A 26,260-nucleotide genomic window follows, 5' to 3' on the forward strand; every position below is an offset into this window, starting at 1 on the left:
TCTTTAGAATCAAGATTCTATTTTACTTTATGAAATGGAGAAAATCACACAGGCTCACAATAGAACATCACAACTGAGATCGGGGGTGAGAGGTGCTCACTCCCAATCTGTTTATCCATTTGGCATTTGACGCTGTTGTCTTGTCAAAGCGGGATTTGTCTCCATAAAGTTGTTTGTTTGCTGCTTTTTTTGTTGTTGTGCCATAGCAGTCGAACTCTTTTCAAGAAATGTTTTCATCTTCATGAGCAGGCAGCCAGAGAGTAGGTTCAGCTCCAAACGAGACATGGGGAATTGGCACGGCTGAGCATGGGGTTAGCCTAGGTTAGGTTTAGGGTTTGGGGGAGATCGACGTCAGGGTCAGATCTATAGTAAGATCGATTAGATGACTAAACACACATTCATGAGTCGTGATGCTCTCGAATAATATTGTCGTTTCCTGTGTCCAATGCTCTTCCTCTGTCACAATGGAAGCTTTGTTTTAGTACTTCCACAGTCCTGGAAATAACGTACAAACTAGTCCTGCTGTGACTCTTTCTTTATTAGTTAAAGATGTCAGCTTTAGATCTTATGGAAAACAGTCTTATTCATTTGATGTCAGAGGCTATCATCGTCTTTGTTTGTCATATGATCAATATTTCATAAATCCCCGATCCGATTTGAGCAGACAATGTGTATGCAGCTGTGCACATCTCTGCACACAAGTGCAGACTGTTCACTCCTGAGAATCTCTACATTTTCTAGGCTCTGCACGTCCCTGGTTCAAGTCCTGCCAATCAACTTTTCCCCCTGCAAAAGCATCACTATTTTAGTGAGTTTCTGACTTTCCCCCTAATTGATCTGAACAGCATCCCTACTCCTATATTCCAAAAGATTTGACCCATAAAGATTTGAACAGCTTTTGCATGTTCTTTTAGCATTGCAGACACTTTTCCCTGTATGCTGGGTGTCTGCTCTTTGTTCCTCTGGTCCTGGTTGGTAGTCAGACAGACTAATGTGATGAATGTGGGAGAGGTGGAGCAGGTTGGTGGTAGACAGACAGACCCAGGCACCACAGCATATTTCGGATCATTGCTCTCCACAACAAGACCCCAAACGATTTAAAAAATGATCCGCACCCCACTTTCTGCTCTTTTGTCGCAGCTCTTCCGTTCGAATGGAATATTAAAAGACGTTCAATCATACTAGAACCAAGCCATTATTGGTTGCATTAACAATTTAACACAATTTTATTATTTTAACACTCTTTTGACCTTATTGAGGGGAAATAAGCTTCAAAGCAAGTACTGTTAGGCGCTGGATGACAGGAACATATATATTGCATGTTAGTGTCTTCATTAACTGCAACTTTCTACCATTAGAAGAAATCTTATCTTCTACAGTATCTCGAACCGTCTTATTTGTTCTTTAGACCCCATCATTCTATAATTCTGTCTCATATACACAAGCACTCTCTTTTGCTTATGCACTCTGCTCCCAATGGTGGGAATGTTCTGGTGTCAATCTTCCAAAATGGGTTCATCTATACAGCGTGTACCTTGTTTTTTTGTGTGTGTGTGTATTTGCACTAGATCCCCCAGCAATATAAACACACTTTATTGTTATATATACGGTGCCCACCTCTGATGTACCCTTGCTTTATTATTATAACAAGAAAAGGGTTAAATGTTTACCGCTCTTCAGGACCCAGCGGGAATAGAAACGGTGGTCTAACTACTCTGACGTTCCATAATGTATTCGATGTGTGACGCCCTTCTAGGCCATCTCGAACCTCGTCGTAATCTTATTTCTTATACATACTGTATCTCTCTCTCTCTCTCTCCCTCTTCTCTCTATTTCTCTCTCTCTCTTTCTCTCTCTCTTCCCCTCCTTCTCTCTCACAGGATCACGGAGCTCCAGAAGACCACTCAGAGGAAGCGAATATCCAGCGACAGCTCGGTGGTGGAGGCACTGGCACACAGCAGCTCCCTCAGGTCCAGTAAGCCTGCCCTCACCAGGTGAGAAGAGAGACTAAATCGCAACCCCCCCCCCCCCCCTACAGAGGCAGCCGCCAATCTCCCAAATCACATATTACAGCTTTGATTTTTGTTCTTGTAACACACTTCTATCTTTGAAGCTACTTAACATAGAAATTCAAACAATGCAACTAGCCATACTAGCCTCCCACTATGCCATTGTAAGAGGGCTTTAAACACCGTGTTTAACTTCCACTGTGTGTAGGTCCGGCAGTGCCAGACCGTTTTAAGCCATGGCCATATCCCTAGCAGGGTGTGATATGCTCAGGAATAGAATGAGGCTGGGTGGAGATTTAGCCAACCCTCATTATCGGACAGAACCGGTGTAGCCTCCATTCCCTTTCCTGTCACGCTCGCCTGGACTGAATAGGAAGGGGTCGGACATTAGTAAAGGGTCTTGCCTGTGACACTGTTAGAGTATGGTTCCATGCAGGTGTACACATCTACTTAGGCCAGGAATTGTTCCATGACGTAGTCGGCGGTGTCACTGGGTCAATAAAGAACCATACCGTACCATTCCAGTTTTTTGCAAGGAAATGCATTCTTCACAGTGGAGTTGTACGTATTTGTCACGGTCCATCATTTCAGAAAAGTGTTATGGTTCACCTCCGTGGGTCTCGTGAAACAGAGAATGACAAACAGAGAAATGCTGTTTTTTTTTTTCATTGGCAAGCACATGAAAACAAACAGTTTTTGCTTTCATAATGCCATCCATTCATAAGTGTTTATGAACTGAGAATAGTTTGTAGGACTTGTTTTTAGTGCTGATTGTGCCTTGTTTATATTACCTCCCTATATTGGGGCCAGAGAGAAGGAGGGGAAAATGGCAGTGTATATCAGCATCCGCCACAGACTCGCCCTTCCTAATTGAATCTGCCATGAAATATATAGACATTAGGCTGCTCTTTGATATTGTGGCCACGCCCACGGCAGGGACTGTGAGGCTCCATGGTCACTCGTCACCACATACAATACAGGCACTGGATCCCATTTTGCCATGGCACAATGAAGGTAAAATTGGAAAATTCAAAAAGAATGGTTGGCTAGCAGCGCTCCATTGCCATACCTATAGCACTGTAATGGTCTTTGTGCCTGAGCCGGAGTGGGCTGTGAAAATTGAATACAGTTACAAGGGGTGAAGCGCTACTCTTCCTTTGAGTGAAAGTGCACTTGCTGTAAGTTTTGCATACCGCGAGTCGTATTTTCAATTTTGTTTTTGCAGCTGATGAACTTAAAACTCGACCGTACCATCTCAATGCCAATAACACATTCTCGAAATGAGGTTTTTGTTTGTTGAGGCTTTCCAGTTGTTTCTGTTTTTATTGTTTATCTTGCCTGTTTACACATTTATAATTTATCATTTCTGTGTTCATCTGTTTAGTTTATTTGGTCCATCCATTTTTTATTTTTTTTAAATGTTGTCTTAAAGGGCTGGATGTATCCATCGGTCTAACACTACTGCAGCTGATTTCAAACCAACATTGAGGTGAGATCAAAGCCCCCTTTCACCACATTCACTTACTTTCTCTTCACCAAGTCACTTTCTCAATTCTGCCCTTTGCACACTCTGTCACACAAGAATGCATTTACTTAGCAAAGTTTCTGATTACTAGTTCCTTGGTCTGGAGTCTATACAATATCACAGACGTCAACGCAATGTGCCAGACGTGTCATGTTGTCCAGTACTATCCCAGTGAAGAGAGAGAATCAGATCTTTGAAACTGAATTTTTTTAAATGTTGTGTCATGGTAACATTGTCCTTACAATGGTATCACCTTCACGTCCCAGCTTGGCAGGATGCTAGTGAGAATGTGGGGATGGCATTCAGCTGCCGATGGAACCATATGGCACAAACAGGCCCATGTGCTCCCTCTCACTGTCACCGTGCCCCATCCCCTCTTTACATACAAATAGCACCATTTGGACAGCTGAGAGAGAGAGAGAGGCACATCCTCAACATTTTGATTTTACAATGAATTATGTGTCATTGTTTTGCCACTCGTGTTTTTCAGCGACGCTAATTCACTGTTGATTGAGTCTCGTCTGGAGGCAGATTTGCATGATGGATCCTCTCCGTGTCCACTGAGATGACTAATGAGAAGTTACATCTTCTGAACGCTGTCATGTGTGCAGCACCGCAAAGCCACTCTAAACGCATGAAATTACCCCGAATTTTAAGTTTTGCTTGTCACTTCAGTGATCTGCCAAACAGACTGATTAATGTATTTTGTAGCTTTTCCTTGCCAGATATTTTCCTGTGTTATGCTTCCCTGTCGTGCAATTATAATTATTTCCAATGTTGTAATTCATTTGAGATGTAGAGCTTTTTTTGTTTCTTGGTGTCTGGGTAAAATGCTTAGGATGCTAGCAACGGTTTTGTTTTTATATCGAATGGGTAATTAGTCAGTTATCAGCTAGTCTTTAAAGAGAGGGTATTTGAGCCTTGATACAAAGCAAATCACTGTCAGCTTTTCTTCTGATGTTTTGTTCAACAAATCCGCTTAAATGAACATGTAACATCGACTGAGGCGGCGTTATAAGCTGTCCCATTCGTGTTCTTTATTCACTGTATTTTGTAATGATAGTGCTCAACTGCGTGTAATGCATGTTCCTAGAAAAGGAGGTTGTTATTTGTAGAGTGTGTTTTGGCTGCATGGACCGTAGAAGGAGGCAACAGAAGATGTAATCGTGTTGATTTTGGACAGCAGCTCCCTTCTCAGGGCATCACAATCAACACATGTATACAGTATGATGGAAACCTTGTATTTACCATTCAATAAATACTGTAGGGAGCTCTGGTATACCAGCGCACAGTCCAGCATGCATCAAAACATCCTGAAACTTTGCTAAATTAACGATGGTAAGAAAAGATGGCATCCCCATACCATTGTTGACTCAATGTTTGCGTTTCGAAAGCTCGATGTGCTGAACCGAACCACTAGGTCCTCTAATTGCCTATTATACCTTATTCTGAGACCGGCAGTCTTTTCTCACTTACACAGGAATGTACAGACTGTTTGCATTAACGATCTCCGAGGTGACAAATTGTTATCAGCTTATGGCTTCTAAGGCTTGCTTTTCACTTCCTAACAAGAGAAAATGATCCCCATTTAAAGCCACAATTTGGAGTCTGTTTTTCTGCCTAGCTGCAGCCCTGCCAGTTGGCTTGGACCAGAATAATTCATTTGAATTGACCGTTCAACAGCAGTAAATCTTGCGGCTTGTGCCTTTTTAAGGTCAATCCTGTTGCTTTGTCTTTAGCTCAATTGATTAACATTGTCTATAGTCATGCAGGCAACCTTGATTCTATGAGGCGGATCAGTTGATGTCTATCAACTGCTGGGGTCGTTGTGGCGAGGAGAAGGAAAGGGGGGGATGAGATCACATAATGAGTAACCTTGCCCTGAGACCTGAAGAGTCATGTTTATTCCCAGAGCTAATGCCTAGGCATTAGTTTTACTGTGGAAGAGCACACATAAAAGCTTCTGAAGTTCTTCTCCCTGTGATTGGAGAATAACTGTCAGGTTGGTGGTGATGTATGTGTCTGGGCTGTGGAGGCTGGGCTCCACTATAATTATGAGGTGAGCCAGATATTCCAGTAAACTGTGTGTAATCTGCCCTGGATCTCCCTCACACTGACAATCCATTAGCGACAGAGGCTAGGCCAGTGGTTTGGGGCTTGATGTTGCCCAACACATCTTAGCTGCACATTTTGTTCCCACTCTCAAAGGAAATTGCTGCCAGGGGCCCAAGGCTTGAACATATACTTTGCCTGCTATTGTTTGTGATCACTTTTTCTTTATTTTAGTCTGCTTCTTGTTTCCAGACTAACATATATATATATATTTTTTTAAACCTCAGTGTTCTGTTTGTCACAGGCACTGTAAAGGAACTGATCATCCAGTTTGATGTAATGTAAGACTGGAATACTCATAACGTTTTCGTGAAGTGTGGGTGAAACTGTGTGGTTTAACTACATCAAAGTGCACTTTCCTCTTAAGATATATCTTTTATACATGTTTCTGTTTCAGCAACTGTATCACACACAATACGTGGCCTACATAGACATACCACATGACTGGCACTCTCGCTTTCATCGAATGTGGCACAGTAGCTGTTCCCTTCACGATGAGCTTATGATCCCCTGAGCTTATGAACACTTTTGCTTGCTGGCGTCTGCCTCCTCCACAGTCAAACAGCCCAATAACTAGTGATGGGGGAAAATTCCCAGCCCTACCAATGACGTGTGCTGGTAACAGCTGACACGAAGCCAGCCGCCTTTTGTCAAGAGTTTTAAATATGCATCTCTAACAAGACGCTCAACGTCTTTGATCAAAGATGTATCTAGGGAGTGAGACTTGTAGTGAGGAGTGGATGGAGACAGACTGGGTAATTGCGGGAGACTCCTGGGCTGATGAGAGAGACTGTGGGCTCTGTGTGGTTAATTACCTCTAACAGGGGAAAGCAGGCACATTAGTAACCCACAGACATATAGGACTCCCAGACCTTAGGGAAAGACTTGTTACAGGGATTCTTTTCTCCTCAGATTTAGCATGATCACAGTGTGTTGCTTTGCACAGCAAGCATCTGCTCTGTTGTGTCTAATACGGAACCCAAACCGGCTGCGTGCGTGCGCCATCGTGCGCCATCGTGCATTTTATTATTTTGTCCCCCTACACCAAAAGTGATCACGACACGCAGGTTAAAATATCAAAACAAACTCTGAACCAATGACATTAATTTGGGGACAGGTCGAAAAGCATTAAACATGTATGGCAATTTAGCTAGTTAGCTTGCACTTGCTAGCTAATTTGTCCTATTTAGCTAGCTTGCTGTTGCTAGCTAATTTGTCCTGGGATATAAACATTGAGTTGTTATTTTACCTGAAAAGCACAAGGTCCTCTACTCCGCCAATTAATCCACACATAAAACGTCCAACCGAATCGTTTCTAGTCATCTCTCCTCCTTCCAGGCTTTTTCATCTTTGAATTTATATGGTGATTGGCATCTAAACTTTCATAGTATTACCACGACTACCAGCAAAACAGTTCGTCTTTCAATCACTCACGTGGGTATAACCAATGAGGAGATGGCACCTGCTTCTATAAACCAATGAGGAGATGGGAGAAGCAGGACTTTCAGCGCGATCTGCATCAGAAATAGAAGGAGTTCTATTTTAGCCCTTGGCAACACAGATGCTCGTTGGCGCGTGCGCAATAATTGAATAACATGGATTTCAAAATTTGATTTTGCGACGCTCGCACACGCGACGTGTCCTGTCTGGTCAGCATGTAATTGTATTATTTTTCAGGTGAATGTACTGATCTAGGTTTCCAATAGATTAGACCAGAGCTCTCCAACTCTGTTCCTGGAGAGCTACTGTCCTATAGGTTTTTGCTAATCTAACGCACCTGAGTCTAATAATTAGCTGGTTGATCAGCTGAATCAGGTGAGTTAAAACTGGGGTTGGGGCGAAAACCTACACGAGGGTAGCTCTCCAGGAACATGATTAAAGAGCCCTGGATTAGACCCTTTCTAAAAGAGTATACTCTGTCTGATGAAGATTTTCTTTCGAATTCACTAACATTTTCCCAAACAAGTACAATTACAGCAGTACTCCACCTGAAAATCAAGATGGGTTTGTTTTGTAATAATGCTTTGTTTATTCACCCAAATCTCGTAATCTTTTAATGTCAATAGGGCTTAAATGCTTGCTTAGCCATTAATCCTCCATTTGGCAAATCTGACCATAATTCTATCCTCCTGATTCCTGCTTACAAGCAAAAACTAAAGCAGGAAGTACCAGTGACTCGCGCAATACGGAAGTGGTCAGATGACGCGGATGCTACGCTACAGGACTGTTTTGCTAGCACAGACTGAAATATGTTCCGGGATTCAAAAAATGGCATTGAGGTGTATACCACCTCAGTCATCGGCTTCATCAATAAGTGCATCGACGACGTCGTCCCCACAGTGACCGTACGTACATATCCCAACCAGAAGCCATGGATTACAGGCAACATCCACATCGATCTAAAGGCTAGAGCTGCCGCTTTCAAGGATCATGACACTAATCTGGACGCTTACAAAAAAATCCCCCTATGCTCTCAGACAAACCATCAAACAAGCAAAGTGTCAATACAGGATTAAGATTGAATCCTACTACACCGGCTCTGACGCTCGTCGGATGTGGCAGGGCTTGAAAACTATTACGGACTACAAAAGGAAACCCAGCATCAAGCTGCCCAGTGACGCGAGCCTACCATTTGAGCTAAATGCCTTTTATGTCTGCTTCGAGGCAAGCAACACTGAAGCATGCATGAGAGCACCAGCTGTTCTGGATGACTGTGGGATAACGCTCTCGGTAGCCGATGTGAGTAAGACCTTTAAACAGGTCAACATTCACAAAGCCGCGGGGCCAGACAGATTACCAGGACGTGTACTCAAAGCATGAGCGGACCAACTGGCAAGCGTCTTCATTGACATTTTCATCCTCTCCCTGACCGAGTCTGTAATACATACATGTTTCAAGCAGACCACCATAGTCCCTGTGCCCAAGGAAGCAAAGGTAACCTGCCTAAATGATTACCGCCCCGTAGCACTCACGTCGGTAGCCAAGAAGTGCTTTGAAAGACTGGTCATGACTCACATCAACAGCATCCTCCCGGATACACTAGACCCACTCCAATTCGCATACTACCCCAACAGATCCATAGATGATGCAATCTCAATCGCACTCCACACTGCCCTTTCCCACCTGGACAAAAGGAAAACCTATGTGAGAATGCTAGTCGTTGACTACAGCTCAGCGATCAACCCCATAGTAGTCACAAAACTCATTCACTTAGCTAAGGACCCTGGGACTCAACACCTCCCTCTGCAACTGGATCTTGTACTTCCTGACGGGCTGCCCCCAGGTGGTAATTGTAGGCAACAACACGTCTGCTACGCTGATCCTCAACACTGGGGCCCCTCAGGGGTGTGTGCTTAGTCCCCTCCTGTACTCCCTGTTCACCCATGACTGTGTGGACAAACACGACTCCAACACCATCATTAAGTTTGCAGACGACACAACAGTGTCAGCCTGATCACCGACAATGATGAGATGGCCTATAGGGAGGAGGTCAGAGACCTGGCAGTGTGTTGCCAGGACAACAACCTCTCCCTCAATGTGGGCAAGACAAAGGAGCTGATCATGGACTATGGGAAAATGCGGGCCAAACGGGCCCTCATTAACATCGACGGGGCTGTAGTGGAGCGGGTCGAGAGTTTTTCAAGTTCCTTGGTGTCCACATCACCAACGAACTATCATGGTCCAAACACACCAAGACAGTCGTGAAGAGGGCACTACAACACCTTTTCTCCCTCAGGGGACTGAAAAGATTTGGCATGGGTCCCCAGATCCTCAAAAAGTTCTACAGCTGCACCATCGAGAGCATCCTGACCGGTTGCATCAGCGATTGGTATGGTAACTGCTCGGCATCTGAACGTAAGGCGCTACAGAGGGTAGTGTGTACGGCCCAGTACATCACTGGGGCCAAGCTTCCTGCCATCCAGGACCTACATACTAAGCGGTGTCAGAGGAAAGCCCAAAAAATTTGTCAAAGACTCCAGTCACCCAAGTCAAAGACTGTTTTCTCTGCTACCGAACGACAAGCGGTACCGGAGCGCCAAGTCAAGGACCAAAAGGCTCCTTAACAGCTTCTACCCCCAACCCCCATAAGACTGCTGAACAATTAATCAAATGGCCACCGGATTATTTACATTGACACCCCCCTCCCCCCATTTGTTTTTTACACTGCTGCTACTTGCGGTTTATTATCTATGCATAGTCACTTCACCCCTACCTAAATGTACAAATTACCTCAACTAACTTGTACCCCCGCACATTGACTCGGTACCGGTACCCCCCATATATAGCTTCGTTATTGTTATTTTATTGTGTTGCTTTTTATTATTTTTTACTTTAATTTATTTGGTCAATATTTTCTTAACTCTTTCTTGAACTGCACTGTTGGTTAAGGGGCTTGTAAGTCAGCATTTCACAGTAAGGTCTACACCTGTTGTATTCGGCGCGTGTGACAAATGTAAAGTTTGCTCTGATTTGGTAGATGACCATTATAGTATCTATTCAAGCTGTTTTTTTTATTCTCAATTAATACAATGGTCTCTGACCCTCTAATGTTCTTTATATATTAACACTTTTCATACCCATTATTGTTTACCCCTTCTGCTCTGCGCTAATAACAACGATGAAGAGCCAGTCTTTAGGCCAGCCTGAGAGAGGTGGGGTTGACCAGTCAGTAGGATAATCTGTCTGGTCAGTACAGGGCCTGCTCCTCAGACGGTCAGTCTCAGCTTCACTGTTCCTGCCTTTGTGCGTTTTGATGTTAGCCTTGTGTCAATCCTCAGTGGATTAGTGTGTGGGGGATTTGGCTTCTGGCAAACAGACAGCCCAGCCAGGATCAGACAGTAACATAACCTGGAGTGTCAGCAGGGAGGCCCAAGAGCTGCCTCTCTGTCCACTCACTCTGCCCTACTGACACTGCTGTGTGTGTGTGTGTGTGTGTGTGTGTGTGTGTGTGTGTGTGTGTGTGTGTGTGTGTGTGTGTGTGTGTGTGTGTGTGTGTGTGTGTGTGTGTGTGTGTGTGTGTGTGTGTGTGTGTGTGTGTGTGTGTGTGTGTGTGTGTGTGTTTGGCTGAATCAGAATGGAGGAGAGGGAGGGGGAGCTCTTTTGGCTGCAAACACACGTATTAGAATATTGTACCTTGGGCTAGTTGGCAGGCAAGGGACGCCTGGAAAAACAGAGCAAATCAAGGGACTGTCTAATTAACCACACCACCTCTCCTCTGAACCAAAACCATGCAACCGAAGCAAATCTTTTTTTTGGGACATTTTGTTTTGGGGATTTGATTTGTTTTAGGTTTTTTCCTATCATGGATGTTTGCTATGAAAACCCAAGGGATGCAGAGAGGTGGGCTTTACATGCATTTTGTTTTGTAGACGGATAAGTGAACTGTTTGTTTTGTATTGCTTTAATCGTGTCTTGCTCTCTATCTCCCCCAGGTCGGAGAAGAATACACTGTGCAATACAGACAAAGGTAAAACAAACACACTTTGAATTGTTGCACTAGGTGATTACAAATTGACGCTGTTAACTTAGCAGCAAGTGGATGTGGGTAAATTGGTATCCACAATCAAGGTTTAAGAAACTAAAATCCACCGCCAGCTAATTCCTGTCCGAATTAAGTTTCACTATGAATAATGTCGAACGATAAGAGCCTGATGCTTTTTTGAGCTGGATTCAAGAGGTGGCTAAAAAATGTCTTAGCCTTTGTGGCCCTGCTTTAACAAAACCCCGGAAGTTCACCTGCCATCATGCGAAGGGTTTTACACCGCAAAAAATTATTGCCACTTAAGATATGCATTTCACAGCATTTGAACTAGAGTGCTGCGGTGAAGGATTATTAAAATTCACAGGAAACACATTAGCATTCAAGTCCATCCCTCACGAAGATTCTGGCGTGAGCCCAGTCAGAATATATTCTCGAGACCTGACTTGGCATCTCTCGAGTTGTTTTCTAAAGGACAAAAAACAAAATGTCCAGTAGCAGCCCCATTTCTAATTATGGTTGTTCAGCTCTGACAGCAGGATTCTAGAGCTGTATCTTCAGACGCAGACGTCGCGGTAGCAACTGTTTGACTTGCAGAGCTGGCTAACTGAGATTTGTGAGAATGCTGTGGGGAATTTTGAGTTGACTGTTTTCCTGCCTCGACGGAAAACATGCAGATGGGTGGATTCGGGTAAATAATCTACAAAGGGCATTTTGGTGCTTTGAACAAGGATTTGCCATATTGAGACTGAACCCAAGAACTCTACAGGCGCTAATGTGATTATCCGTGTTAATTTAAATCGTTTCATGATCCAGTGTTTAAATACTGAGTCTCTACTGAAGGCAGCAACATGCATCTTGCTCTCGTTACTGTCCATGTTAGCTGAGTAAATAGATTGACAATGTTTTTGCTCATCAATTCAGTTTGAGGTTCCTTTCCCAAGACTGTCAGTCTTACATAAGACATACAGAACTAAAACCAAACAAACAAGTGCCCCATAAAGAGCTATTCATGAACACGGGGACACTGCTCAGATCTGTTTCTTTCCCCTAAGGACACTGTCATGTATTATGGTCTGATATTGTTGTGACTACTGAATCTACGGCCTCCTCTCGTATCTCTACCTTGCAGTGTCACAGGAAGTGTTGATTGAATGTGTGAAGCGCAAAGACCATCTGAAGGTGAGTGGGAGCCACAGTGGCCAATGGATATGCACACTGCATATACAGTACCAGTCAAAATTTTGGACACCTAGCCTCCCTTTCCCTTGATGACAGCTTTGCACACTCTTGGAATTCACTCAACCAGCATCACTGTTTTGGTTACTACATGATTCCATATGTGTTATTTCATAGTTTTGATGTCTTCACTATTATTCTACAATGTAGAAAATAGTAAAAATAAAGAAAAACCCTTGAATGAATAGGTGTGTCCAAACTATTGACTGGTTCTGTAGGTATACATACTGTATAGTGAATGTAGGCTCACTAATTGATACATTCAACAAGGGAATGATGATAACTTTTGTCATGACTTAACCTCAGGGTAAGCATTTCTCTGGTCGGCAATGAATAAAAATGCAGTCTATTCCCCCATTCCTCTGGACATGCAGTCACTTTCCCCACTCCTCCAGTCATAACAATGTGCCCTTTTCTCTCAGCTGAAGGAGCTGCACAAACTGGGAGCTGACCTGTCAGTACAGGACCCCTCAGGATGCACCCTGCTCCACTATGCTGTGGACACTGGTAGCAAGGAGACTGTCAAATACATCCTGGACAATGGTAGGGACAAGGCAATACACATTTATGTGTTCTATTTAAGTCTGTCGGTAGGACATCCCCCTCACAATACTGAATAATTCTGTGGGATTTACCAAAGTGAGTCTGTGACCCTCAAATATGAACTATGTATCAGAAGTTAACCCAGCACAGTATGCTCTATGTTTTGTGATAGTAGAATTATGTGCCAGGTGTGGAACGCCATAAATTTGAGGGTCATGAACATTGTTTAAGACAAGCCACAGGGCAGGTACATCTCACTCTGTGTACACTTGTTGTCGTTTATGGAGTCTTTCTTGCTCCACAACGAATGGTACATTCCAATATTTGAAAAGGATATGTTTTCTGTCAAAGTCCTCCTACACCAGCTTTTTACTACTCTATAAAAGTAGTATCTTGGAGCATTGTAATTGGTTTAGGGACATGCTTTGAAATGTCTCTTTTCCCCTGCCCCCTACCAAAAAACAGCACCCACAGATATCCTGGATGTAACAGAAAAAGAAAAGTAAGTTTAAGACATGGATTTTGAAATGCTCATTTTACACACATTCTGTGTGATGTATCTAGTTAAAGTTTTAAATAGAAAGTTACACTCATTGTATCTACTCTCTCTCTCTCTATCTCTCTCTGTCTCAGTGGGGAGACGGTGTTGCACAAAGCAGCGTCACTGTGTCAGAGGACTATCTGTCACTACCTGGTAGAGGCAGGGGCATCCCTCATGAAGACAGACTTACAGGTGAGAGCAACGCTCCCTCTTCCCTCATCGCTTGACTCTTTATTTGGCCAAAATAAACCGAGTTGATGCATAGGCTACCCCTGAGAAGTGTTTTATAGGGCAGCAGGTAGCTTAGCGGCTAAGAGGATTGGGTCCGAAAGGTCGCCGACCGACTAGCTGAAAAATATGCCGTTGTGCCCTTGAGAAAGGCACTTAACCCTAATTGCTCTTCAAATCAAATCACATTTTACTAGTCACATGCTTACTTACGACACCCTAACCAACAATGCAGTTTTAAAAAATATGAGTAAGAATTAAAAATAAAAGGAACAAGTAATTAAAGAGCAGCAGTAAAATAACAATAGCGAGACTATACACAGGGGGTACCGGTACAGATTCAATGTGCGGGGGCACCGGTTAGTTGAGGTAATATGTACATGTACTGTAGGTAGAGTTATTAAAGTGGCTGCATAGATAATAACAGAGATTAACAGCGGTGTAAAGGGGGGCAATGCAAATAGTCTGGGTAGCCATTTGATTAAATGTTCAGGAGTCTTATGGCTTGGGGGTTGAAGCTGTTTAGAAGCCTCTTGGACCTAGACTTGGTGCTCCGGTACTGCTTGCCGTGCGGTAGCAGAGAGAACAGTCTATGACTAGGGTGGCTGGAGTCTTTGACAATTTTTAGGGCCTTCCTCTGACACTGCCGGGTGTAGAGGTCCTGGATGGCAGGAAGCTTGGCCCCAGTGATGTACTGGGCCGTACGCACTACCCTCTGTAGTGCCTTACGGTCGGAGGCCGAGCAGTTGCCATACCAGGCAGTGATGCAACCGGTCAGGATGCTCTTGATGGTGCAGCTGTAGAACCTTTTGAGGATCAGAGGACCCATGCCAAATCTTTTCAGTCTCCTGAGGGCGAATAGGTTTTGTTGTGCCCTCTTCACGATTGTCTTGATGTGCTTGGACCATGTTAGTTTGGTGATGTGAACACCAAGGAACTTGAAGCTCTCAACCTGCTCCACTACAGCCCCGTCAATGAGAATGGGGGTGTGCTCTGTCCTCTTTTTCCTGTAGTCCATAGTCATCTCCTTTGTCTTGATCACGTTGAGGGAGAGGTTGTTGTCCTGGCACCACACAGCCAGGTCTCTGACCTCCTCCCTATAGGCCGTCTCGTTGTTGTCGGTGATCAGGCCTACCACTGTTGTCATCAGCAAACTTAATGATGGTGTTGGAGTCATGCCTGGCCATGCAGTCATGAGTGAACAGGGAGTACAGGAGGGGACTGAGCACACACCCCTGAGGGGCCCCTGTGTGGAGGATCAGCGTGGCGGATGTGTTGTTACCTACCCTTACCACCTGGGGGCAGCCCGTCAGGAAGTTCAGGATCCAGTTGCAGAGGGAGGTGTTTAGTCCCAAGGTCCTTGGCTTATTGATGAGCTTTGAGGGCACTATGGTGTTGAACGCTGAGCTGTAGTCAATGAACAGCATTCTCACATAGGTGTTCCTTTTGTCCAGGTGGGAAAGGGCAGTGTGGAGTGCAATATGGTTTGCATCATCTGTGGATCTGTTGCGGCAGTATGCAAATTGGAGTGGGTCTAGGGTTTCTGGGATAATGGTGTTGTGAGCCATGACCAGCCTTTCAAAGCACTTCATGGCTACAGACGTGAGTGCTACAGGTCGATAGTCATTTAGGCAGGTTACCTGAGTGTTCTTGGGCACAGGGACTATGGGGGTCTGCTTGAAACATGTTGGTATTACAGACTCGGATAGGGAGAGGTTGAAAATGTCAGTGAAGACACTTGCCAGTTGGTCAGCGCATGTTCGCATTACATGTCCTGTTAACTTCTCTGCGCACGGATCCCTTTTACGGGATAATTTTCCTAAACAACCGCTGAATTGCAGGGCGCAAAATATTACTAAAAATCTTTATAATCATGCAATCACAAGTGAAATATACCAAAACACAGCTTAGCTTGTCGTTAATCGACCTATCGTGTCAGATTTTGAAAATATGCTTTACAGAGAAAGAAATCCAAGCTTTTGTGAATGTATCAATCAATGCTAGCACAGCTAGCCCCAAATTAGCATGGTCACGAAAGTCAGAAAAGCAATAAAATGAATCGCTTACCTTTGATAATCTTCGGATGTTTGCACTCACGAGACTCCCAGTTACACAATAAATGTTATTTTTGTTCGATAAATATTACTTTTATAACAAAAAAACGCCATTTGGGTTGCGCGTTATGTTCAGAAAACTACAGCCTCGTTCCGGTGCTCGTTCCCAGACGTATCAGATTCAAAAATATGTGTTTTCTATCCTAATCTGTAAATTATATGCATATTCTACGATCTGGACCTGAGGAAGAGTCCGTTTACCTTGGGAACGTTATTTTTAAGAAATAATAATAATCTGACCCCTAGCGTCAAGAGGTTAATCCGTCTTGTGTATGTTGACCTGTTTAAAGGTCTTACTCACATCGGCTGCGGAGAGGGTGATCACACAGTCTTCCGGAACAGCTGGTGCTCTCATGCATGTTTCAGTGTTATTTGCCTCGAAGCGAGCATAGAAATAGTTTAGCTCGTCTGGTAGGCTCGTGTCACTGGGCAGCTCTCGGCTGTGCTTCCCTTTGTAGTCTGACAGATGTGGTGTACTCCTCAATGCCATCGGAGGAATCCCGGAATATATTCCAGTCTGTGCTTGCAAAACAGTCCTGTAGCTTAGCATCTGCTTCTTCTGACCACTTTTTTATTGATCGAGTCACTGGTGCTTCCTGCTTTAGTTTTAGCTTGTAAGCAGGAATCAGGAGGATAGATTTATGGTCAGATCTGCCAAATGGAGGGCGAGGGAGAGCTTTGTACGCGTCTCTGTGTGTGGAGTAAAGGCGGTGCAGAGTTTTTTCCTCTGGTTGCAAATTTAACATGCTGATAGAAATTTGGTGAGATCGATTTAAGTTTCCCTGCATTAAAGTCCCCGGCTACTAGGAGTGCCACCTCTGCTAAATTCCTAAAATGTAAAATGGATAAGTGGTAGAATGGCTTAATCATCATCCAGAAGGAAAACTAGCTTGTCTTTCTTATGACACGCTAATTGTACACCGGGTTGGGGTGCATTACAGCGGTGCCCTACACGTTCCCTCTGAACCAAACTAGCCAGATGCCTGCAAAGTCAATTAAAGTACTTACCTCCAAGTGGCTCCACCATAAAATATCTTATGTGTTTACCCTCTCCTGCAGAGATAGCCAAATGGATACATTTGTTTAAGCTACTATCGACAGTGTGTGGAAGGCAGTTGCAACACAAGGCTTTAATTTTTTACTACAGTATTTCACAAGATCCTCCTTCTGAAGACACCACAGCTGGTTTTTATCTCAGATTTCTGTCCTGGAAGGCTCAGACTACCACATTTAAGATGTCTTGATTTTCATGTCAAGGCTTGAAGAGTTTTCCTATCCAAAATCTCACTGCACATGGTGTGTCTGCAATGTAGTCTCTCTCATAAGCAACTGACAGAATGCTTGAGGTGTCACTATTCTAGTACTGTAGCCCATGACACTCAGCAGTGTCTGTCTGTCTGTCTCTGTCTCTGTCTCTGTCTAATGATGAAAAATGTAATCTTGCAGGATTTGGGGCAAGTCTGATACATACCCTGTGGCCTTGGGATGCAGTTCAGCCTGGCTTTCTTTCCTCTCCATCTCTTCATCCTCCCAGCCTTTCTGCCTGTCGGTCTTTCTCACTCGCAATACATTCACGCTTGGCCTTGAGACATCAGCATATCTTAGCAATGACTTTTCCTGTCTTTTTATCTCAACATCTCACCATGTTCTCTTCTTTTTCGTTTGAGTTTTTTGGGGCTCTAGCACTTCAAAAAAACAAGAAATGTAAAATAATTGGGTTTTGTGAAGCTATTTCTTAAATAGCTCCCGAGTGGCACAGCGGTCTAAGGCACTGCATTTCAGTGCTAGAGGCGTCACTATAGACCCCGGCTCGATCCTGGGCTGTATCGCATCCGGCCGTGATTGGGAGTCCCATAGGGCGGTGCACAATTGGTCCAGCATCGTCCAGGTTTGGCCGGGGTAGGCCGTCATTGTAAATAAGAATCTGTTCTTCACTGACTTGCCTAGTTAAATAAAGGTTAAATAAAACATTTAAAAAATGCTACAGTAGCTCTTGGATGAATCAGAAAACTTTTGAGTCTAAAAACATTCTAGATTTGCTTTTGCACACAGACAAACAAACATTTGGTGCATATTCACTGTTGATAACTGGAAATATTACATATTAAACATGATGAAATCTGAATGCAAATGATTCGTATGTCTCAAAAATACTTGCAGATTGTACTTTGCAGACTGGTCTTTGACTCTGCGGCTTAATGTTCAGACCTCAGGAGAAATAGATGCTGCCTTAATTAAAGTTGGGTTCTTCATTGCAGTCTTTTATGTTGAGCAAATTGCCTCTCTTATGCTGCAGGGTGACACACCAAAGCATCGTGCAGAGAAGGCCAAGGATGCAGAGCTGGCTGCCTACCTGGAGAACCGGCAGCACTACCAGATGATCCAGAGAGAGGACCAGGAGACAGCTGTGTGACCTCCCTCTGCTCCCTGACCTCCAGCACCACTTCCCTATCACCTAACCCTTGTGCCAAAACTACTTTAGCTAAAAGAGGAAACTCACCAGAGAAGATGGTTCAAAGATAGCCAGTGTTGTATTCTCCTGCTAGGGAGTTGGTTGGAATCCTACCAGATGAGAGACTCTTAAGGTCCACCATGTGAGATGCTCGTGACCAGTGGACTTGATTATTGCACTGCCAAAAAAAAGCTGTTTTGTGTCGGAACGCTTGGAAGAGATGGCTCATCTGTTACATTTTTCCCCCAGGTTGTGTTGCACTTGCGATCCACCTAGACTGAATGTTGAATTTTGCTCCAAGGTTTTAGGACAGGAGCTTGGGTAATTGAATGTCTAGGTAATTGAATTGTTATACTGTCCGATGGAGCTGTATCGCTCTGTGTCTATAAAAGCAGCATGAGCGTTTCAACTGTACGGATCACAATGACTCAGTAGATTTCGAAAGAGTATGAACACTCTGATCTGTAGGCCAGCTGTCTTTAAGGCTACCAAAAATGACATTCTTTTGATTAGGTTTTTATTTGTTTGTTGTACATTATTATAATTTGTTGACTGATTTTGTCCACCCATAATGAAGTGTGATGGTATCAAACTATCCACAAAAGTGGGGAATTTTACACGTAATACTTTTCTCATCACCAAACAATTTCAACTGAGTAAATCAATATTGTTCTACTTTATGATCACTTGGCAAATTTTTATTTTATTTCTTAGTTTTAATAAGGATATTTGGTACTGTACACTTATCGTAGTAGCTCTGTGTTCAAGCAGTTTATGCACTGCAGCTCCAATTGCCTTGATTTTCTTATTTTGTTGGCTGATTAGTTTGTATTTAATGTACTTAATTAAGTCATGGTGTATTTTTATTGCATTTTTAAGCAGATTGATGTTTATATAATTTGTACATACTATAAATTTAAAATGTTTTGTGTGTGGTCATTATTTACTATAAAAATTTGCATTTGATATGTATTAGTTTCAGAACTACAAAGCATTTCTTCTCTCATATTGTTACAGAAGTCAAAGGCGTATTTATTCACCTCAACATTTTTTACAGATCCTTAACATGCAGTCAAATTATGTTCAGCAACTCAAAAATGTTCTGAAGGTTTGAGTTGTAAATTTACAGGTTGGATTTTTTTTTTTTTTTACATACAAAAATAATAATTTGTCTTCATACAAACCAATCATTTGTGGTTGCTATTTATTTTCCATAGTTATAATCTGTTAAAATATGACTGGCCATTTAAACCAGCAATATAATTCAACTTAAGTTATAAAGACATGTGATTAATTTAAATGGTGTTCATGCTATATTGTGTAGAGAGTGATGGGAAGGAATTGGTCTCATTCCAAAAGCTATCCTACAGTATAACTAGTTTAATGTAGCACCACAGTAACTGTGGATCTACTGTATTTTGAAATGAGTTATTTCTCTGGATGTTTTGTCTTATTATTTAATCACTAAACATCCTTGTAAGACATACTTGTAAACACATTAACAAGGTACACTTTCATATACACATTTTTACTTGATTGTGTTTGTTGTCAGAAGTTTATAGTTTTGACCTTCAAACAAACCATAATGCCAACTAAGATGCATTTCATTGTAAATAATTGCTGTTCTCTATTATGGCCAGATACATTAATAAATGTAGCACTGAATCAGTTTCTGTGACAGGAAATATGTTGTCAATGAAAGGCCTTGAGTGTTTCTAATGCCAGACTGAAAATAACGTGCTTTTGATTTGATTATGAAAAGTCAGTAATTACGCCTCGTACATAATCATATGTTCTCACTGAATATTTTGGGGGTCCACATTTTTTTTAAATTACATTTTAAACAATAGAAAACATCCACATACAAACGACAACATACAGACGCACACAAACATCCACAACATCACGCCTGCCCAGACCTACCTGCTCACACCCCCAGCTCCAGTGCCCGCATCACTTTCCGCCACATAGCCTCAAACTGCACCATTTTGTTTCATGGTCACACTGATTGTCAGCATTTTCAATAATGAAGACAGTAGGCCCCCTTTTAGTTGACTTCACTATAGTTGAAATATCATGTTAGCCTTGACGCTGAGAAGACTAGATGTCATTTGAGGCATTTAAGATTATACTGCATTCTGAAAGAGGTGCATATTTGAATAGGTATTGTAACATATATCCTCCTGTTCAGAGACTGACATGGAGATGTAGGAAATGCCTTTGCATTTGTATAATTTGGATGTATATTAACATTCCCTCATCAGTCTACACACAATGCACTATAATGACAGCAAAAACAGGGGTTTAGACATTTTTGCAAAAAAAATAAAAAAGTACTCTTCAGACCCTTTACTCAGTACTTTGTTGAAGCACCTTTGGCAACCATTACAGCCTCGAGTCTTCTTGGGTATGACGCTACAAGCTTGGCACACCTATATTTGGGGAGTTTCTCCCATTGTTCTCTGCAGATCCTCTCAACCTCTGTCAGGTTGGATTGGGAGCGTCGCTGCACAGCTATATTTAGGTCTCTCCAGATATGTTTGATCGGGTTCAAGTCCGGGCTCTGGCTGGGCACTCAATGACATTCAGAGACTTGTCCCAAAGCCATTCCTGCATTGTCTTAACTGTGTGCTTAGGATCGTTGTCCTGTTGGAAGGTGAACCTTTGCCCCAGTCTGAGGTCCTGAGCGCTCTGGAGCAGGTTTTCATCAAGGATTTCTCTGTACTTTGCTCCGTTCATCTTTCCCTCAATCCTGACTAGTCTCCCAGTCCCTGCCGCTGAAAAATATCCCCACAGCATGATGCTGCCACCACCATGCTTAACCATAGGGATGGCACCAGGTTTCCTCCAGATGTGACGCTTGGCATTCAGGCCAAAGAGTTCAGTCTTGGTTTCATCAAACCAGAGAATCTTGTTTCTGATGGTCTGAGAGTCCTTTAAGTGCCTTTTGGCAAACTCCAAGCGGGCTGTCATGTGCCTTTTACTGAGGAGGGGCTTCGTCTGGCCACTCTTCCATAAAGGCCTGATTGGTGGAGTGCTTTAATGCTGCAGAAATTGTTTGGTACCCTTCCCCAGATCTGTGCCTCGACACAATCCTTTCTCGGAGCTCTTTGAACAATTCCTTCGACCTCATGGCTTGTTTTTTTCTCTGACATGCACTTTCAACTGTGAGACCTTATATAGACAGGCGTGTGCCTTTCCAATCATGTCCAATCAATTTACTTTAACACAGGTGGACTCTAATCAAGTTGTAGAAACATCTCAAGGATGATCAATGGAAACAGGATGCACCTGAGCTCAATTCCGAGTCTCAGCACAGGGTCTGAATACTTATGTAAAGAAGATATTTCAGTTTTTTAATTTTAATACATCTGCAAAAAAATGTTTTTACTGTTTTCGCTTTATCGTTATGAGGTATTGTATGTAGCTTGATGAGAAAAAATATATATATTTTAGAATAAGGCTGTAATGTAACAAAATGTGTGAAAAGTCTGAATAAGCGGTCTGAGTACTTTCCGAATGCAATGTGTCCAAACCTACCACTGGAATTAAACAAGCCAAAATATACTAAGGAAAACATTGCGCAAACATTTTACCTTCTAAAAGGTCATGATTAATCTTTTGTCATCACCTAAGGGGTGACACATTTATTAACAATCATGCCTCTTTTGATAACCCAGTGAAAGTTGCCTTTCTATCGTCTATGATCTACCATCTTGTACCAGTTTCATCAGAAAATATTTTAACAGCAGAGGAAAGGCGAAACAGCGCACGTAGTACAAAGTGACCTCTTGAAATTGAGTTGAATAGTAAGTTGTGTGTGTGCTTGTGCATATACAGATTTCAATCTGGCCCAGAGACATGCTGCCACTTGCAAAGCTATTTTTTGGGAAGTCCCATCGCTCCATAATGAGTTTTGCTGTTGTCGTGTAGTTTTCTGTACATTAACTCAACCATTTCAACATCTCACATTGTCACCTTAGCTTTGTGTACTGCCTTTACCCATAGTTGACATTGAACAGAAAATACATGGCTATTATTATCAGACACCATTTCATGTGCCATGAGCTCTGTCCTGTTATGGTGTGTGCAAGAAAACACTTCCCATACTGTAGGTGTTATCGCCAATTGACTTAGCCTTCAACAGAAATTTACGTTCCGTTTGAAATGACACAAATTCCCCAACATGATATTTTATATACTAATCTAAAGATGCGGTATGTTCCCACTTTCCATGTTGTCGATTACTGCAAAGAGCACCCTCTCCCATCATCATTTCCGTAGGTCCACTGATTTTAATCGTACTATATTCTTAAAGTTTCAGTAGAAATCCACAGTCTTTGAATTACATACAAGTGGAAAGTGCTCTTTGGAATGGCAGGAGCGTGGAACTACCAATGCTATAACTGCATGAATGAGAACTTTACAATGTTTTTTTAATTTGCAAGCATAAAAAAAGACTTGTAGCTACAAAAACACTAGAATGAGTGCGATGCAGGCAGGCATGGAGCTTACAGTGACTGAATGGGGTCAGACAAATTCATTTTTAAAGGAGCTACAGTAGATCAAGGAATTGTAGTTTGTGTATATTATCTGTGCTTTATTTTGAGTTGCTGTGCAATTCAGGGCAATAGTATCTATCACAATTCTTTAAAAAATAGAGAGAACTATGCAATATGCATTTTTCTTTATTAAAAAATGTCTTCTTTTTTAAAACTTGATATAGTGACTAAAATGTGATGGACAGACTGGTGTGCAATGTTAAAGATATCAATCTGTGTATTTGTTTCTATTGGCAGATGTTTTTGTTATTGTCTGATTGGGGGGGGAAATAAAATAAAGGATGGTACTTTAAACAACTGTATTTATTGTAATTACTTTCTTGTGAGTGTTGATTTTATTCGTCCTGTCAGTAAAAGTGCACTCTTTAATAACCCGGCATTTGTATGAGATCATATTAATACTTATCTACCTCAGGTGACTGCAGGTGATGATTGTTACTGTAGACAGACTGATAGGTGTTCTGCTGCCTGTAATGTCTTGTCCTGCACCAACCAGAAAAGAATGGAGTCCACCTCCTAGGCTTGATGGTCCAACCCAGTGAGACAAACTGTAATTTTGTGTATGCAGAATGTCTGAAGGAAAGTCAAAATGGTAGTTAATGCCTCTGTGTTGCAACATGCGGTGTGTTTGAAAACGATGAGTCATGTTAGTCAGAACTGATTCATAGTGCGTCGTCTGGAGTGATTAAATACTGTCATTGGATACTGACTAGTTACTTCTGGATGGTGTATTGGATGTGTGTTTATCAGTCTGGTCCATATGTGAAACTGAACAGCTGTTTTCTCCTCCTAGCTCTGACTCATTGTTGGCATGCTATCCAACTGGCAATTGGAAATGTCCCTATCTATGGTTCAGATTCTGGTCGGATCGCTATTGTGGCCCTGACTCACCTCCCCTGCCCTCCTGGGATTACCCAATCACACGGCCTGAGGTCACAGAGTCATCTTGGATATACTGTACATCGATACTAGATAACATGTAGACATACACTGTGTAAGTTGTATTTCATCGGTGCAGTCATCTAGTTCTTGAAAATGTGGTGATGTCCGGTGAAACACTGTCAGCCTATCTACATTTACATTACATTTAAGTCATTTAGCAGACGCTCTTATCCAGAGCGACTTACAAATTGGTGCATTCACCTTATGATATCCAGTGGAACAACCACTTTACAATAGTGCATCTAACTCTTTTAAGGGGGGGGGGTTAGAAGGATTACTTTATCCTATCCTAGGTATTCCTTAAAGAGGTGGGGTTTCAGGTGTCTCCGGAAGGTGGTGATTGACTCCGCTGACCTGGCGTCGTGAGGGAGTTTGTTCCACCATTGGGGTGCCAGAGCAGCGAACAGTTTTGACTGGGCTGAGCAGGAACTGTACTTCCTCAGAGGTAGGGAGGCGAGCAGGCCAGAGGTGGATGAACGCAGTGCCCTTGTTTGGGTGTAGGGCCTGATCAGAGCCTGAAGGTACGGAGGTGCCGTTCCCCTCACAGCTCCGTAGGCAAGCACCATGGTCTTGTAGCGGATGCGAGCTTCAACTGGAAGCCAGTGGAGAGAGCGGAGGAGCGGGGTGACGTGAGAGAACTTGGGAAAGTTGAACACCAGACGGGCTGCGGCGTTCTGGATGAGTTGTAGGGGTTTAATGGCACAGGCAGGGAGCCCAGCCAACAGCGAGTTGCAGTAATCCAGACGGGAGATGACAAGTGCCTGGATTAGGACCTGCGCCGCTTCCTGCGTGAGGCAGGGTCGTACTCTGCGAATGTTGTAGAGCATGAACCTACAGGAACGGGTCACCGCCTTCATGTTAGTTGAGAACGACAGGGTGTTGTCCAGGATCACGCCAAGGTTCTTAGCACTCTGGGAGGAGGACACAATGGAGTTGTCAACCGTGATGGCGAGATCATGGAACGGGCAGTCCTTTTCCCGGGAGGAAGAGCAGCTCCGTCTTGCCGAGGTTCAGCTTGAGGTGGTGATCCGTCATCCACACTGATATGTCTGCCAGACATGCAGAGATGCGATTCACCACCTGGTTATCAGAGGGGGGAAAGGAGAAGATTAATTGTGTGTCGTCTGCATAGCAATGATAGGAGAGACCATGTGAGGATATGACAGAGCCAAGTGACTTGGTGTATAGCGAGAATAGGAGAGGGCCTAGAACAGAGCCCTGGGGGACACCAGTGGTGAGAGCACGTGGTGCGGAGACAGATTCTCGCCACGCCACCTGGTAGGAGCGACCTGTCAGGTAGGACGCAATCCAAGCGTGGGCCGCGCCGGAGATGCCCAGCTCGGAGAGGGTGGAGAGGAGGATCTGATGGTTCACAGTATCAAAGGCAGCCGATAGGTCTAGAAGGATGAGAGCAGAGGAGAGAGAGTTAGCTTTAGCAGTGCGGAGCGCCTCCGTGACACAGAGAAGAGCAGTCTCAGTTGAATGACTAGTCTTGAAACCTGACTGATTTGGATCAAGAAGGTCATTCTGAGAGAGATAGCAGGAGAGCTGGCCAAGGACGGCACGTTCAAGAGTTTTGGAGAGAAAAGAAAGAAGGGATACTGGTCTGTAGTTGTTGACATCGGAGGGATCGAGTGTAGGTTTTTTCAGAAGGGGTGCAACTCTCGCTCTCTTGAAGACGGAAGGGACGTAGCCAGCGGTCAAGGATGAGTTGATGAGTGAGGTGAGGTAAGGGAGAAGGTCTCCGGAAATGGTCTGGAGAAGAGAGGAGGGGATAGGGTCAAGCGGGCAGGTTGTTGGGCGGCCGGCCGTCACAAGACGCGAGATTTCATCTGGAGAGAGAGGGGAGAAAGAGGTCAAAGCACAGGGTAGGGCAGTGTGAGCAGAACCAGCGGTGTCGTTTGACTTAGCAAACGAGGATCGGATGTCGTCGACCTTCTTTTCAAAATGGTTGACGAAGTCATCAGCAGAGAGGGAGGAGGGGGGAGGAGGGGGAGGAGGATTCAGGAGGGAGGAGAAGGTGGCAAAGAGCTTCCTAGGGTTAGAGGCAGACGCTTGGAATTTAGAGTGGTAGAAATTGGCTTTAGCAGCAGAGACAGAAGAGGAGAATGTAGAGAGGAGGGAGTGAAAGGATGCCAGGTCCGCAGGGAGGCGAGTTTTCCTCCATTTCCGCTCGGCTGCCCGGAGCCCTGTTCTGTGAGCTCGCAATGAGTCGTCGAGCCACGGAGCAGGAGGGGAGGACCGAGCCGGCCTGGAGGATAGGGGACATAGAGAGTCAAAGGATGCAGAAAGGGAGGAGAGGAGGGTTGAGGAGGCAGAATCAGGAGATAGGTTGGAGAAGGTTTGAGCAGAGGGAAGAGATGATAGGATGGAAGAGGAGAGAGTAGCGGGGGAGAGAGAGCGAAGGTTGGGACGGCGCGATACCATCCGAGTAGGGGCAGTGTGGGAAGTGTTGGATGAGAGCGAGAGGGAAAAGGATACAAGGTAGTGGTCGGAGACTTGGAGGGGAGTTGC

The 26,260-nt window shown here is 43.6% G+C and overlaps 1 protein-coding gene across 16 annotated transcripts in view; it reads left to right on the top strand.

Moving 5' to 3' along the window:
• LOC139563159 (diacylglycerol kinase zeta-like) overlaps positions 1-19,911 on the top strand; it is a 131,471-nt gene extending 111,560 nt beyond the window's left edge. For 14 of the 16 annotated variants that reach the window (XM_071381492.1, XM_071381494.1, XM_071381496.1 and 11 more), the window contains 8 exons: positions 1,881-1,994; positions 3,442-3,498; positions 11,079-11,113; positions 12,258-12,307; positions 12,787-12,907; positions 13,373-13,409; positions 13,541-13,640; positions 18,087-19,911. In XM_071381492.1, the coding sequence (XP_071237593.1) occupies positions 1,881-1,994; positions 3,442-3,498; positions 11,079-11,113; positions 12,258-12,307; positions 12,787-12,907; positions 13,373-13,409; positions 13,541-13,640; positions 18,087-18,203 (631 nt within the window). In that variant the 3' untranslated portion in view covers positions 18,204-19,911. The remainder of the gene's footprint in view (positions 1-1,880; positions 1,995-3,441; positions 3,499-11,078; positions 11,114-12,257; positions 12,308-12,786; positions 12,908-13,372; positions 13,410-13,540; positions 13,641-18,086) is intronic. The other 2 variants (XM_071381484.1, XM_071381489.1) reach the window with 1 other exon arrangement.
• Positions 19,912-26,260: the final 6,349 nt, after the last annotated feature.

This window comes from Salvelinus alpinus, chromosome 33 (assembly GCF_045679555.1).
Source record: "Salvelinus alpinus chromosome 33, SLU_Salpinus.1, whole genome shotgun sequence".
Lineage (NCBI taxonomy): Eukaryota > Metazoa > Chordata > Actinopteri > Salmoniformes > Salmonidae > Salvelinus > Salvelinus alpinus.